The sequence below is a fragment of the Merops nubicus genome, unplaced genomic scaffold, assembly GCF_000691845.1.
Source record: "Merops nubicus isolate BGI_N331 unplaced genomic scaffold, ASM69184v1 scaffold5915, whole genome shotgun sequence".
Lineage (NCBI taxonomy): Eukaryota > Metazoa > Chordata > Aves > Coraciiformes > Meropidae > Merops > Merops nubicus.
In genome coordinates, this window is record NW_008609144.1 from 106068 (window position 1) to 123276 (window position 17209).

The window sequence follows — 17209 nt, forward strand, 5'->3', positions numbered from 1 at the left end:
ACCTCCAGATTACACTTGAATGCAATTAAAAGGTATCTTTGTAGAACATCTGAGATAGAACTTAGCCCAGAGTGATTACTGTTAAATTGCGCTCACACAGAAGGCATGGAAAAACATTAACTACTGAATTGATTCTTTAAAATTTTGTGCCACGGAGTTTATACAGCAGTTCAATAGAGATGCCCTTAACACTTGCAACTCTGTTGGATTTTTTTTAATTTTTGTTTGTTTACTTTTCATTTCTTAACATGTATATTTGTAGGAAGTTAGTATTCATGGCAATGAAGACCTAAGCAACCTCAGAAGAATTAATTATATGCTGAATAAGTTTCTTGACAGATTCTTATCTTGAAGTACTAATTTTACTAATTTGATGTGATTCATTTTTCTTGATGTGAGCTATCTAGAAGCATCAAATCTGAGATACTTGTTAAGACTTCTATGAGAAAGAAAGCAATAGGCACCTCCTCCATGCAGTTCACACACAGCCAAGATAAGAATCTAGGTCAGGTGAGATGAATCCCACCCTGTTGCAAAAGCAGAAGATGCTGGGAAAGCACAGTAGTGGCGTAATGAGAACTTTTATGGAGCCAGATTCTCTTGTAGTCCACATGAAACCACCGTGCCAGCCTAGTCTTGTGACCTTTGGTACAAATGCAAACCTCTTATTGTTGCCAGTGGGACATGTCACATATCTGAAACAGCATCTGGTCCTGATGATCTGAATAAATGTCCTCTGAACTGGTCAGAGAACACCAATATCGTTATCATGAAATATGCAACAGGATGTGAACTCACATTTTTAGAGCTGAAAGGCTGCTTCAGTCACCCACTTGGCCATGCAGCCTTTACCATCATGCATCCTACTTATTGCTATGAAAGGAAGCGCAAGCCTACAGGAACTGTTCTGCAACAATGGGTGGACACAGCTTTGAACAGCTGCCTGGGGACTTTGCCAAAGGGTAGCCAAAATGATTTTTTTTTTTTTTTTTTTTGTTCCCCTGTTCCATCCATCATGCCACAGTGAGTGATTCCTCTGGAAATAGCTCCCTTGGCCAAGCATAACAGTGTCACACCTGCCCAGCTGTTCTTGGTGGTCATGCTGTCTTAGGATGGGATCCAAAGCCCACTGAAATAACTGGAAAAGGCCCTGTTGACTCAAACAGATCTTTGGATCAGACCGTTAGTCCTTGTTTCTACTAAATTAGCTGTGCAAACTGGAAAAGATTTCCCTATATCATGCATGGTAGACTTTGGGCCTTTAAGATTACTGTAACAACTTTATAGTTCCATATTGGTAGTTCACATCATTTTATATTAGTGATTTTTAGTAAGTGATGTCATTGCTCTCATCTTCTTCTGTTGATGCATTTTTGGCAAAAGTCTAGGACATCTCTGAGACCCATGGAGCTTTTTTTTTTACATAGAAATGGACTTCTGGGATTGAGCTATGAATGGGTAAGCAATGAATGAATTTTCCAGAAAATGTGGACTATAACTCAGAGTAGAACCACAGAAAATGCACATATAAGGAAAAATCAACCTTTGGTACACAGTGAGGGAGTATTGCATGGTTGAGGAAGTAAAGAAGTGAATTTATTTTTTATCCTGTATATAATAGTTTGATGGAAAGTTTTGATCCAAAGGCAATTAAAGCACGTATGTTTCTTTCTATTGATTGCAACAAACTTTGGTTCAACCCCTTCAAAGATAAACATGTTTTTGTTGTCTAATTCTGGTATAAGTGGCAAAAACTCAGACCTTGGTTGTTCTAAAGGCAATGAGAAGTGTTCATTCCTGAAGGACTGCCCATGTAGCAAGTGTGCATGTGATTTGGTTTCTCTGTAGTTGTACTGTCTGAATAATTGACCCTATATTATTGTTCACTTTATTTTTTACCCCATAGTCTAAAACCTTTATTTTATCACAGACTTTAGGTTGTCTCTGTTGCTATATAGTACAAAAGCGTGTATTTATGAAATCATTTAACTGATACTGTTATCTTCAAAAACCAAGGTGACCTCAACTCACCTCAAGAGTGCAACCTTGCAAAGATGCTAATTTGTGAAAGCACAGCAGGAAACACAATGTGGGAGATCATACTCAGCAAGACTGAGGGTGAAGCTCTTACAAAAATGCTAGCATAAAACCCCTAGAGATAACTCACTGCAATAAGTCCAGTCGAACTGTTTGTTGCAACAGGACTTTCCTTTTCTTCTTTATTTGCATTAAACTCTATTTTCAAGGGCTGTCCTTTGAGCAGTTATCACAGCACAATACAAACTTATCTTTTTCATCTTGTCAGTTCTTTCACAGCCATATGTTAAATTTTATAGTGAAACAAAATGACTGAATATAGAAGTGGAATGTATCTTAATTCAAATTGGCACAGGTTTACTGTCCATGAAGAAATTTTCAAAATCTGTTAGATGAGTCAGGAGCCTCAGATCTATTTTCAATAAATAATTGTAGAGCCTTTATGAAGATGAGGAGGCACAAGCTTAACAACTACAGATTAAAAGAAAGCTGAGCAAGTAGATACTTGCACAAAATATGTTAGGTCTCTAGACGGCCATAAAAATCAGTCCAAGCAAGGAATGGAAGTAGGTTCTAGACTGTAAAATCACTCAGGCTACAACTTTGTTAAATAAACCCAGAGGTAGGGTTCAAGTGCAGACCCATAGCCATGTAGAAGTGTATATGATGAGAATAATTCTGCATTGTATTAGCTATATTTACTGTGTGAAGAATTCAGGCTTAGGCATGTGTACGCAATACCTGTATGCACTGGGCAGAGGCTCCATTCCCTTTTCAGCAAGCACTACCACAGGGTGTGTTGTGTGCATCCCTCAGCCCAGAAGAGAACAGGCAGTGGAAAGCCAAAGGAGAGGCTGGTCCTGAGCCCACAGTGATGGATTCGGTGTTGTGTAGCTGTGAGAAGGGCGTTTGCCAGCAATGCTCAGGATTGCTCAATTGCCAGGAATGCTCAAGGACATGCTCAGCCCTTGATGTGGGGTGTGTTGTTCCTTATGCAAATGTTTTGGATAATGCCAAACCTTACACAGTGGAACAACTCCTAACAGCAAGCCCTGAACTGGCACCACAGATTAAACATAGGTCAAACTGGAGATTTGGGAATGTGAACTATTGTCTTCTCTGTCAAAATTAGCCATAAAAGAGGACTGTAGAGCAACTTCACTGCAAATCTTAATTTTCTCCTGACAGATAAAAGGCATTATTTAATCCTGCATCTTTCTTCACAGACTGTGTTATGGCTCCACCTGGCAGGAAACACAGGGATTGCTTAGTTAAAAACTATGCTAAAAAAGAAGCAGTCATCAGTTCATATGTAAAAGGGTGTCACCAGCTGGAATGGTGTTTCCAGTTCATCTTACTGTTCTTCAGGCCTTGTAGTACACCATTAACACATCTGGATGCCTCCAGATTCAAAAGGGAAGCTTCTTCAGCCTAAGGGATAGAAAAGAGATACAAATAGCCACGGGAAGGAAATCACAGATAGGTGGGCATGAGAGAGGATGGGTCACCAGCAAGACTGACCTTGGAAGTATGTTCTTAGGCTCACCCCAAACAGCACAGAAGGGAAAAATTTGAAGGAGGTTGAAGAGGTAGGTTTGTGAGTGATCTTCAAACAAGATGTGTGAGAATCAACTTACTTTGTGTGAGCTAAAGAAACAGCTGAATTGATTTGTTTGTCAGGATGGGTCCAACAGAGGTGGGAGCAAACTCAACAGTAATTGAGTGACACTGGGGAGGTGTCTGAGGAAGTGTTTGCTGTGGCAGTTGTCTGGACCAGAAGAGGAAGAGACTGCGCTGTTCAAAGCTGGAGAAAAGGATGCTACAGCAGCCAAGCCGTGGGGCTAGGCGAGAGTTTCAGCTATCTGCATCTGTATGGGAAGTAATTTCTGAGAAATAATGAGCTACAGGGATCATCTAGCATCTGGAGCACACAGCTTGTTTTAGAAAAGAAAAAATCAACGAGAGGCATAGAAGGTGCAGTTCACTGGGAAGTTATGGCCTCTGAATGCAGGCCATAAATGCATAATTGCAGGCAAGGGAGAGGTAGGTGTGGTTGTTTCAGTCTGGAAAACTGAACATAGTTCAAGTATTTACTAGGAGCCCTCTGCCACAGTAACTCTGAGTGTATCTGCCAAGAGAAATCAAACCATTACTCTAAAGGATTTTGCCCGATTCTGGCTCTCTATAGCAACAGGGCAGAAATTCAACCTCGATAAGAGGAACAGAAGTACACAGAGGAAGAAACTTTCATATGTGAGGCTGGGCTGAAAGCACGTGGCATTACCCACGGGAGCCACCGGAGGGCACTCTAGACCTGCCAGTGAAAGTTATGCCCGTGCACTGCTTTGTTCAGAACGCAGCAAATTTAACCAAGTGTTGGTACCTGTGTCTTGAAATGAGAGCCAGACAGCATGTCGCGTCTCCTTTCACTCCAGGCTTGCTTTTCTTGTCTTTGTAACATAGCCAACGTGATAAAGCGCCTGTGAGTGGGGCGGGGAACAAGGAGGTGAAATTTGTTGCAGATGTACTGAGTCCATCATGAGAATTTCTCCACTGTTAAAGCAGTGCCCTCAAAAAGTGAGGTAATGGCGACCTAGTGCTGCTTTGGGATGAGAAAAATCACCGAACAACCTGATTTCTTCCTGGCTTCACAAGTGTTCTCACAGAAAACTTGAGCTCCACTTGAATATTAAGTGAATTTGTGACTTATTCAGAAGACCAGATTTCCAAAGTGGCCTACACTGCTGATGTGTATTATGGTATTATATACAATATTATTATATTATTTATGGATAAATTTTGCTGGCTCAAATATATGATTAAAATAAAAAAAAAAAATTCAAAGTGCATCACAGTACGGAATGCACTGCTTCAATGTTAATAAAAATAATAATGTATTTTCATTATTGATGATAGTGGTATGAATGTTAAGGTATGTCTCATACTCTCTTCAGGAACACTGCTAGATGAAGAAACAAAGTGTCTTGGTTATGGTCTTAACCATTTGGTGATAAAATCTTTATGTAGATATTATTAGTTTCTGTTTATAGATACACTAATGTGATAAATATTAATTCACGTTTTATCCAGCATCGAATAGACTGCTTCTCTTTTGTAATACTGTCTTATTTTCCTGAATATCTTAGAAGCTAAAGAAGTTCATCTCTCCTCCAAGTTTTAATTTAGGTTATCAAAATCTCTGACCGAGAAAGAAGAAAGCCTATAAGAGTTTTTTGCAAAAGATTGCATATATCTATAGGTAATAGCAGGTGTGGGTGTATAACCAACAGCAGTGGAAGATTTATAATCCTGACTAGTAGTACGAGTGAGATGAAACTAACAAGTTTTAGGTGGTTTTAAAGGGTAGAGGAGAATAGGTGGGAACAGGATAAAGGAAAATCAAGGAGAAGAGCTTTTAAGTGAAGTAAAGATGAAGAGAGGAGAAAGTGGAGAAATGAGGGAAAAAATGACCCTTTGAAGAACCAGAAGAGCGCACACTGTGTTCCCAGGCTTTCAAATCAACACTGAGCTTTTTCAATTGTAAATCAATCTGCCACCCACTGGCACGTGTTTTACAAACCAACATAGGTGATCCAGAGCAGGCAGCTTTCCTGCTACACAAAGAAACCTGCAGATTACTTGTACTTCTTTCCTGATATTCTTTTCACCTTGTATTTTTCTCTTTCATTTAGTGTCCAAGCAAAACCTACGACCCACTCATAAAGTCCACCAGAGACTTTCCAGATGAAGTCATCAGCTTCATCAAGCGCCACCCACTGATGCACAAACCCGTTTACCCCGTGACAGGAGGACCCGTCTTCACGCGCATCAACGTGGACTATCGTCTCACTCAGATTGTGGTGGATCATGTCATGGCAGAGGACGGGCAATATGATGTTATTTTCCTAGGAACAGGTATGAGAGAGGACTTCCACTATAATTCTGCACAAACCACATCCTTTAAGAGCACTTTTACTCCAGCAGATCTTGAAAAAAAAACTGTAGATTCACATCACTTTCCTACATTGGCAGCTTTGGGAAGCATTAAAGATGTTCCTGATTCTGTGCCAGGACTTCATGCAAATACTACGATTAGATTAATCTGTCAGCTCAAGAGATTACTACTATTGCAATTTTAATGCTTCCTGGTCCCTAGATGATAAACCAGTTAAGGGTCAGAGTACCTGGTCTTTCTTACCCTCTGAGTACCCTTCAGTGTTTGTCTTTATATTACAGTAGTAGTCTGGCTCCAATTCCTGTTGGCAGCACATCAATAACCAATTAAAAGAAAACAAAAATTAACCTTCATAACTTCAAAGAGTGCTTCCTTTTGTCAGTAGTGATATGATGCTTCAGCATTCAATCTTGTGTGACATTGAACTGCTAAGAAAGATTTAAAATTGAGCCTAAGGCAACAATTCCACTTAAATGCTTTCAAAGATATTACTTAGCAACATGAATAGCTCCAAACAAGAGGACTAAGACTGAACAGAGAGGTTAAACTACTCTGTCAGGGTAGACACCCACATTGCAGTTTTTCTATTACAATTATGTATCTCTTTACATTTTTATGATAGTTGTAGGCCTTAAGGAAAAGTCTAGTTTCATCATAGTAATTAAATTTAGAATCACACCCAAAGGTATGGTATGCTAAGAAATACTAACATATCTATTACTAATGTTTCTGAATTAATAATCTACAGTCTTACTCCAATGGAACTTCTCATTCTTAATCCACAATTTGAAGTTCTCTCACTAGTAATAGGTCTTATGCAGAATTTCTCACTGGCAGATGCTTTACTAAAGAGGTCTTTGTCATTGTGCTCATCTCACAGCAGGTGAAACTAAGGTGCATGGAGGTAAAGAGGGCAGTGGATGAGCTACTGCCATGAGCTGCAGGGAAACTGAGATTTCTGTCTGAATCTTACCCCAGTGCTCATGGGTTGCCCAGCATTATATCTGGCCTATAAGCAAATTTGGTGTTATTTGATGTAGTATGATAAGTATGTATATTCTGAAGTGATTTGGGGAAATGAGTAAATTGTCAGAGCATCACCTTTTATAAAGTGTGGGTTGTCTCAGCCTTCAAGAGTTTCCCACCTGGGTTATCAGACATGGAACTGCAGAGACATCCTCCCCGTTGGACCATTTCTGCCTTTCAGATCAATCCCACTCACAGCTCTTGTCTTCCAAGACAGTGTGACAGTCCCTCTATGATCTGCTCAAGTCAAGGACAATCATTTCAGAGAGAAAAGCACATTTTCATAAAAAAAGAACATCAAAGTACTGTTTGCTCCCCTACTGCCTGAGAATATAGTCAGGGGAGAAGGAAACACATTCCCAAGCTGTGAGATGCCTAGGATGTGGCAGTACTCATAAAACTTACTTTTCTTCTGATAATAGTAAGAAAAAGTAATTTAAAACTTAGCTGTCCGAAAAGATGAGTTCACTAGTTAAAAGGTATAAAATGTACTTCTAGTGGCTGCAGAGGTTCCTTTCAGATGTTTGCTATTCTCCATTATAAAATGTATCACAGGCATAAAATTGTGTTTGGAGATCGGCAACTTGAATGCTCCCAGGTTATCTCTTACTATTCAGCACCGATGCTAATTCTTCCAGAGTAAATCATCTGGTCTGTAGGTGACAAGACCAACATGTACCAGGCAGTCACTAGATGGCACTCCATAATATGGAGATGTTTATTTATCCACAGTGCTTCCCTTAAAAGTGAATTTTCTCTTCCAAAACCACATTTTTGTTCTATTTTATCTTCTAAACTCATCCTGTGCAAAAACAAAAAAGTAAACCCAAGAGATAAAATCTCAAATATTATAGAGAGAGACTTCATACAGATATACCAAATAACCCAGGAGATTCTGAGCAGTAACAGATTAGAAGTTTATTATAGTTTTGAAAGTGTGGAACCAACTTGTATGTCAGCTGGCTTTGACAATTATATCAAACAAACAGAAGCTCTAATACATAAGGCAAATTCAAATACTTTTAGCTTTGATTGGTAATATGATCTTCAGCAGCTTGGGAAAACAAGAATGAAAATTTCATTCTTTCCATTGTAATGTATTATTTTTCATCATTGCAATACCTAAAATTATTTCAATACATTCAAATGAAACCAACTTCTGATTAAGGTGCTCTATTGCATGAAAATTAGTTCTGTAAAAGGGAGGAAATAATTTTCTGTCAATTTAGTCCCCTAAGCTGAATCTCACTGGGGTCAGATAAGCCCAAATTCTGTGTCAAGAAAATATGCAGAAACTTCTAAGTGGCAGCATGGATGTGGTTGTCTCTGTGTGTGTGTGTTTGTGTAGCAGGAGAGTTATACCATCTCTGCCTGGAGCAACTTACAGTTGTGCTGGCTCAGCCACAGAGTAAAACCATAAATGTATTGTATAGAGTTATGTATAGAGCAACAGATACAGATAGAGATGGATGTTCTACAGCCATGATTCATTAGCTTTATCTTCGGAGCATGAAATGGAGCAACCCGTATGTACTGAAACATAACTGTGAGATTTACATAATGAACGTTTGTTTCAGACATAGGCACAGTCTTGAAAGTTGTGAGTATCACAAAGGAGAAGTGGACTAAAGAGGAGGTGGTCCTAGAGGAGCTGCAGATATTCAAGGTAAGCATTAACAGCCACAACATCAATTAAACATTATTCAGGGGACTATAAGGCCCAGACTGGCTTTGTCTGTCTGGTTGTTTGTTTACTGGAACTAGTTCAAGTTTCCAGAGGGACACTATGTAAATTTTTAAATGCCTTGGTATTCTTTGAGTAAATCAACTGAAAAAAGTCCAGGACCAAACAGATCATAGTTTTTCATACTTGGAGAAAGTCTCATTTATCCTGACTTGTTCTAGGTTGAGATCTTTTTCTTCACAGATGCAGAAACTAACAATTTTAAAGTAACAACTTTAGGAATTGAAAACATAAAGAAAATAAATAAAAGTAGAGTATTTTAATTTATTGGCAAAGGCTGACCCAATGTTTTTAACCATTTTTAACCCGCCTGGACGCCTTCCTGTGTGATGTACTCTAGGTGGTCCTGCTCTGGCAGGGAGGTTGGACTAGATGATCTTTTGAGGTCCCTTCCAACCCCTATGATTCTATGATTCTATGATTCTATGATTCTATGATTCTATGATTCTATGATTCTATGATTTTGCTTTGGTTATTCTGAATGATAAAGAGGAAAAGTAACCAGAGCTGTGCCATCATCAAAGACTGCTTCATAAACAGAGCTTGTAAAAAAACCCAAATCTCCCTTCTGTTGCATGGCCAGAATTTTTCATTGCTGGCGAGGGAGCTGACATCAACATACCATTACAGTAAGAAAAGAGACCTGTGTCTTCCCTACTGATTTTCTTTTCTCATTTTGCTTTTTTTCTGACTTTGTGTAGCTCTTCTTCAGTTTTCATCTTACTTTTTCATCATTTTTTGTCTATATCTATGGCATTTTGATTACTTTCTCACGCATCTTGTCTTCCTGTATGCTATAAAAGGTCTTAGTCAGAATTTCTGCCCATACTAAATAAATGAATTTGGGACTTAGAGACAGTGTTTTCCAAATGTGAGGACAGGATCTTTAATAATTATTTCAAAGAGTGTATGTCTTCATATGCTTTTTGATATGTCATGTATAGGATGAAACTTTGATTTAAAGGATCTCTGTATTTCTTCCTACTGTCTCGGACACCAATTATAAATATCACTTTGAAAATTTCAAGATCACTCAGTGGCCTGCCAAGTAATCAGCCGTTTAAGTATATACACCAATTTTCTGCATTCTTAAAATACAACGTCAAGGGCAAATGTACCGTATCATATTAAAAAAAAAAAAAAAGTTTTTTTTTTTTTTTTCCTGCTCAACAGACATTCCTTCACGTTTTTGTTGGTAACATTTATAACTGTTACATCTATGGTTTTGAATCCAGATAATTGAAGGGGGTGAAGGGCTGAAAAAACATCCCTTATTTCCTCGAACTGCATTAGCATTAAACAGTAGGCGTCTCTTATGCGGTAGATAATACTCTAAGCTTTCTCCTGATCTTAAATCAGTCACTGGCCAAAATTTCACTGGCTCTCATAGCAATGAAATACATCCTGGTGCAGAGTATCTACCTTTGTATCTCATAAATGCCATCTAAGCCTTTCAAATAGTGCTTAATAAGAACTTAAGTTGATGTCAAGGCTCATTGCCAGTCTCCAGAATGGAATAGTTTGCAAACTCTTAAGAATTAAAGTCAATTGCCTCAAAAGGAGCAGGGAAAATTTATGGGATATATTTTTGGAAGCATGAATTTAGTGATTTATGGGGTTTTTTTTTTAGTATATGTTTAAACCAAGCAAATGGATTTGTCATTTTATTTACCTTTTGTATTTTAAACTAATGCACCTTACTAATGTTTTTTTCAGCACCCGTCATTTATCTCAACCATGGAGATTTCTCAGAAGCAGGTAACCACAAGTTCATTTAATTGCTGCAGGATATATGGGACACTGAACACTTAGCTTCTTGTTTTCAGGGGACCCCTGTTACATACTGGTCAAGCTTTCCATGGATGGCTCTTAAACATATCTGGAAAGGAGATATGTTTGAACTTGTTTGCCTGCCTAAATCATGTTTGCTTACAAGCAGTAATTTGTGTACCCAAGCTGGTAATTATTTATGGAAACAAATCTTTACTCATTTAGTAGTGGGATTTACGAATACGACAATGCACATGCTTTTTCTGGACACTAGAAATGCTTGCCCCTTTACAATCTAGTAATAAATTATTATTACTATTATTGTTATTTTTATTAGTAGTCAAGAGAGATCAGGGCCTCATTGTGCTAAAATTTGTGTGCACACAGACTGAAAAACAGTCCCCCTCCTCTAAAATTGCAGCTTAAATCTGGGTGGTCCAATCCTGGCAGCCACAGGGGCCAATCCCAGCTAGGAATCTCCCGATGGAAAAAGGTTTTATGGCAGCTCCGAGCTCTATGATGGCTACGTGCATGTTTGGGAGGCAGTGTGACACCAAAGCCATCCTTCCCTGCCCTGCAGAGGTGGCCAGAGCAGCTCTGGCACAACATGCCTCCCCCGTGCAGGACAAGGTATTTTGCTGCTCAGGCACGCACAGCACAGCTGCGTCCCATCTCCCCTGAAAAAAAGGTGGCAGGCCAGCTGGAAGTATTGCATGAGCCAGCTCCAGCTCAACAGCAAGCACTCAGACCACCCTTGTCTCAACAGGCTGTCTACTCACACATTGGGGAGAGGGCAGTAATATTACCCCATCCTACCTCAGGATCAGAAGCAGAAGATGAAGCTTTATTCACACAAGGTCATTTGTAGTTCCCAAATTCTTAATATCATGGCTATCCAGCCACTTGTTTTTAAATGTGTTAGGAAGCCATTTCCCCCCCCCCCCCCCGATTTGCTTCTGATTTTTTATTACAGCACAAATCTAAAGGTGTAAGGGTGTTGAGTGCTAGTGTCTTTTCAGGACTGCAGTTCCCTTTCCTCTCTGCCATGATTTCAGGGTTGGATGGGGACTGGCTAGTTCACACTGAGCCCTGAGAAATGTTTTATGGTAAAGGAGGAGTTCTCCTCTGTTTTGTGAAATGTGGGACGAGGTTGAAAGTCTGCAAGTGTGGCACTCAGGAAGGGAATTTTTAAAGAGGCTACTTGGAGAATGATCCTAATTCATTTGCTTTGCCTGATTTGCAGCAACAATTGTACATTGGTTCCAGGGACGGATTGGTTCAGCTCTCTCTGCACAGATGTCACACGTATGGGAAGGCTTGTGCAGACTGCTGCCTTGCCAGAGACCCATACTGTGCCTGGGATGGAAACTCATGTTCCAGATATGCCCCCACTTCTAAAAGGTAGGAAAAACAATTACAACATGTTGTAAAAGGTCTTGCTGCTTGCAAGAATCTTAGGGGTTCACAATCAGAATGTGGTACTTTTTTACAAAGCATTTCATTTACCTTAAAATTTGATCATGCTCTGGCCATGTTTCACATTTCTGCTCAAAGAACTATAAAGACAGCATAGCTTTGTTTTAGGGTGTGTGACAATAACTCAGCTACTGCAGCTAAGATCATAAATTTACCACTTTTTCACATTGGATGCTTTAAGGCATGAGGTCCTCAGTTGGAGGTCCAGGTTGTGGCTGAATTTGCCCTCACTTAAGCTTCTCTTAAGCTTCTGCCTTTTGCATAGTGCACCACCATAGTTATAAGACAGAGTTTAACATAAAATGCATTTAATTCTCTGATCTAAACAAAGCAAGCTTCTCCTATTTAACTAACTCAAATAACATGATTCAAAGTGTGTCACTCATCAAGTGAGTTTGTGGTCTAGCCATGAGAGGGAGACAGAGATTCAATTAGCGTGAGACTTGTCTGCATCAAGAGCATTTTCCCACAGTGAAGAAAGCTTCATCTGAACTTTGTGTACTTGCCAGATAGGACAACATCATGAACCTGCATGGAGGAAGAGCACGCTGAAGGCTCTAGCAGTGCTGTACCTAAGTTGCTGGATGTTTCTCTTGGAGTTTTTGGCTGGTTTAGCCAGAGCTCTGAGCTTGCTCACTGAGACAAAGTCCTTCACAACCTCTTCATTCCTCTTTGGATGAAGTCTTCCTGGCAATGACTCTTGCAGTGGGGGCTGGAGGTTGCAGTCTGAGCTCAGGCTCTGGAATGAGACTTTCTGCCTTAGGGGTTGAGGACCTGAGCAATTAGGCAAACCATTGAAGTTAATGACTCATAGGTTATTGTGTCATGGTGTCAAGGAACTTTATGTGTTTTCCCTCAAAGCCAAAGCAAACTAAACTCAGAGAAGCATAAATGAAAGGAGAAAAGCAAGTGTTCAGGCTCACTGCAAAGTTAGTGACACATGAGGCTTGCTGAAGCCTGAGGTGGGCTGGGACATGGAGATTGATGGTCCATGCTTTTTAACAGATGTGCAGTTTGGTGGAAAGGCCAAAAGCCTGTAGCTCCAAAACAAAGGATGTGACTGGTCTTGGGAATCCTCCAGTAGATCAGTTACTTGAATATTTTTCTTCGATGCAGCAGCCTGTGCTTCTAGCAAGTCTACAGCTTTTACTACAGTGGACAACTCAGCTTTGGGAACCTGCTCTCCTGCCGAGGCATTGCTCTGCACACAGGAGGTCCCATTCCTCTTACCTTCAGTGTGTCTGTGAGGTTCCCAGGTGTCCAGTTCTTATACTAAAAAATCAGAATTCTAACCTTTTTTTTAGCTCTTAAGAGATAAATGCAATCTTCTTTTTTTTTTTTTTTTTTCCAATCATATTACACTGAAATTATACTAAATTATAGTTAAAGTAACACACCTAGAGATTAGCAAGGAAGTTAGTTCTGGAAGGGAGCAGACCATTATCTCAAGCATTTCTTCTGTCCATAAAGATGAAAGATAATTAGATTTGTCAATTGTTTGTTGCCAAACTAAAACATAGGTTCTTCTGTCTTCATTTTAATGATTGGCTTACTAGTCTGTATTACCCTGAGCTGACCCCATGCTCGATTTTTAATATCACCTGTTGAACCTCAGATCTTTTTCATGGCCTACAACATTAAGGATGTTTTTAGGTACTTCCAAACGCTCCACCTCACCAGAGGACCCAAGCCCCATGCTCCTAAAGGAGGTTTAATTGCTCTTTCTGTCACTGCATTATCCGCTTTTTATTCTAGGCAGATTTTTTTTTTTTTTCTTTCACTTCTTTTCTTTCCCCTCCCAGTGGTTTTCCCAAAACACAGGCCTTTCTCTTGATGTCAGTTGTACAAATCTCTCTAGGCCACATGCTGCTTTGAGGGTGAGGCTGGTTTTAGTTAAGACCGTAATTGTCAGTAGTAGGGTGGGAGCAATGCGAGTCCACATCTGCTGAGCTCCTCCGTATTTTGTTGTGGAATTCCAGCAATTATGCCTGAAGTGTTACAAGTCTGTATGCTCTTCCCATAGGCGAGCCAGAAGGCAAGATGTCAAGTATGGAGACCCTGTTGCACAATGCTGGGATGTGGAAGACAGTGAGTATTTTGCACCTTTCTTTCTTCTGTTGTCACTTTGACCACAGAATTTGCTGTAAAGGTCTTTGTTTGAGAAAACGTGTCGAGCTCAAGGGAATAACACTATTACAGCCGTTGCCCTTCCCATGCTTCATAGACATTACCCTTCCTGGAGCTATATTTGCAGAGCTGGGATGGATAACGGATGGCATCTTCGCATCCCTCATGGGCAACCCTCCCCAGCACTCACCCAGGGGAGGGAGATGTGCCCCTGACACAAGAACATCACGCACGTATGAGTCTACAGGTAGCTGATGGGACATGTGTGGTTTCATCCAGAAACAGGTGGGAGAATCCTGAGAGGAATCCTGCAGAGCTGAAGCAGGGAACACACCATCCACTCCCCTTCCGCTACGTACACTTGACACAAATCCCAAGGCCCAGTTCCAGCTGCCAAACCAGCCCCTTCCCCTCCCTGCAGCTACTTAAATGGTCCTGTTTTTAAACAAGAGCCTACCCTCTCCAGCTCCCTGTCGGCTCCCTTTCCCACACCCTCTTTTCAGATGCCAAAGGGTCTGGCGTGCTCCTTTGGCAACTGGAGCACTTCTCTCACAGCGAGCACTGACAGTATGAAATCCTGCGGTTACGCGGCGATCTCTGTGGCAGCATAAAATAAATGAAAAGCATTCAAAACCAAGCTTGGGTTTATCTGGGACTCTTCTAGCTGCTTATTAAAGCAAACAACCCAGTCAAAACAGTATTGATTGTATCCCTGTGTCGAACATCTGATTCGGGACGAGCCACCGCTTTCCATTGATCTCTGGTTATTTTCGTGCCGCTGCAGTACTGGGTGCCTGCTGCAGAGCTCGGTGGGAGTCAGTATAGAAATCAGAGCTGCTCGCCACAGGATCAAAGCCTGAAGTCTGTTGCACAGTATAGAGGGCTCTGACTGTACATGTGTGCTTGCAGACATAGTTAAAAAGTCTGGGTAAAATCTCATTTCCATTAAAATCAATGACAAAATTCCTGTTCATTCTCAAGGGCCAGAATTTCCTCACTTGCTGCTTACCATGGCTCCCCAAACAGTGGTATCTGAGACTGTGCAAAGCTCAGGGTTATAGAAACTTTAGCAGAAAGGCTGACAATGTAATATTTTCCTGGAAGGATAAAGAGATACTGGAAGAGTTGGCTTTACTAGACAAATGTAAAATGACTTAGCACAGAAATTGCTATTAAGCCTTTGCCCTGATGTAGTGCCACCAATAGAAACTTTACCCAGCTGAGGATGGCTCCTGTGTGCCATAAAACCATGAAGCTGACCTGCTCCACTCCAGATTCTTGGCTTATTTATGTAATTTGCAATAATTAATAACATTATGGCCCCCAAACCTATTTAAATTCAGTGGTCCATTGTGTGAGATTCCCTACCAGAGACTTCATTGGCTGCATGAAGTTGTTTGGCTCTACTGAAATCTCAGTGGCACAGTGAAATAAAAGAAAAGCATTTAATGCAGAGAGCTTGAATTTCCATAGATCTCATATAGGTACTTACTATATTGAAAAAACAGTCAAAAGCTGTATCCATTTTGGATTTGAGCTAACTTGATTTATGGGGACACCACTGCTTTCACCTTCCTTTCTGTTATTGGCAGGGCATAAGGAAATAGCTTTAGTCTGATGGTGAGGGAGATAAGACACAGATAAGACAGACTGGAAAAGGAAGTGTAGATGCAGAGATTAGAAGTTACTTGTTCAGGTTTACAGAAGGCCGAAATAGGAGTCCAGGTCTATTCGTGGCTCCTTCAGTGCTTGATCTGAAACATACTACAAGACAAGAGCATTTCAGATTATACTGAAGGAAGGTAAGCTTCAATTTACTTTAGCCCTGTGACTCCTTTAAAAGTGTTTGGGATGAACAAACCAGACTCTACAGTCTGCCTTTTGCGGCTTTAGTTCCCATTTAGTAGTTGTGTTACTTAAAAATACAGATTTTAAATTTCTCAAAGGTGAAAGCTTCGACTTTAACATGGAGCAAGCTCATAATATAGATTTTTATTGACCTCCTTAAAACCCAGTTGCATTGAAGGAAGGCTGGCAGCCACCTCTAAATCCTTATAGTTTAAGCTAAAAGTTAAGTTTCCTTTTGCTTTTTTATAATTCACTCACTCTTACAGCATCTGTTCTGAATCAGGCTATTTTCCCATTGCTTTAAAAACCAGGTCAGGGTTAATCTCCTGTACCATGTTTGCTTTCCAGGCATTAGTCATGAAACTGCTGATGAAAAGGTGATTTTTGGCATTGAATTTAATTCAACTTTTCTGGAATGTATTCCTAAGTCCCAGCAAGCCTCTATTAGGTGGTATATTCAGCGCTCTGGAGAAGAACATCGAGAAGAGGTAAGTTATAATCATCAAGGCAAGTTTCCTCTATAGAGAATTCAGCTGAGCATTGAAAGGCAGGAGTTATTGGGATTAGTTGATGTTTTACTTTTCCTTGCCTCACCTTAGGTATCACATAGCATTCTGGTATCACCATTTGGGGCATGCTGTGGGGAAGAAAGAAGCCATTTGCACTGTGTCATAAGCAGATTTAGGTATATATTTTGACTTAAATGCTCATTCAATTAAAAAAAAAAAAAAGAAAAGATAAATTAGGCTTTAAATAGTGGTAAAAAAAAAATCAAAAGAACTGAATAAAAGTCTTTTTTATCCAGTAATTAACACAAGAACTACTTCTGTGGGTAAAAGTATGTTTAAAACTCTTTGTTTTAATAAAATCTCTGTTCCGTTTAGTGTCTAATTGCATTCCCTTATTGTGTTAAGCAGTGTAGCTAAGAATTGTATGGCTTGATGCTTCTTTCCATCTCTCCCCAGAGAAGGAATAGTCTGTGCAGTAAAAAGCTTTTTATTTGCTTTTTTTTCTTGTTAGTGGGATCTGAGAATTTTTCTTAGATGGCATTCTATTCTGGTGCAGAGATGTCAGGTTAAAGAATTGTACTCTGCATCTGGGGCAGACATTGGTGAGAGTTGTGATGGTCCTTAATTCCTGCAGGAGGCAGGCTTGGGGTCCTCACTGGCAGAGAAGCCCTAGAGAAGCCTCCAGGTCCTCGCATACCCCTTACACACTTTCCTTCT

The 17209-nt window shown here is 40.1% G+C and overlaps 1 protein-coding gene across 1 annotated transcript in view; it reads left to right on the top strand.

Annotated features, from left to right (window-relative positions):
• SEMA3D (sema domain, immunoglobulin domain (Ig), short basic domain, secreted, (semaphorin) 3D) overlaps positions 1-17209 on the top strand; it is a 95852-nt gene that overhangs the window by 68773 nt on the left and 9870 nt on the right. The window contains exons 11-16 of the mRNA XM_008940513.1: positions 5730-5952; positions 8596-8684; positions 10479-10520; positions 11776-11933; positions 14032-14096; positions 16332-16471. Of these exons, the coding sequence (XP_008938761.1) occupies positions 5730-5952; positions 8596-8684; positions 10479-10520; positions 11776-11933; positions 14032-14096; positions 16332-16471 (717 nt within the window). The remainder of the gene's footprint in view (positions 1-5729; positions 5953-8595; positions 8685-10478; positions 10521-11775; positions 11934-14031; positions 14097-16331; positions 16472-17209) is intronic.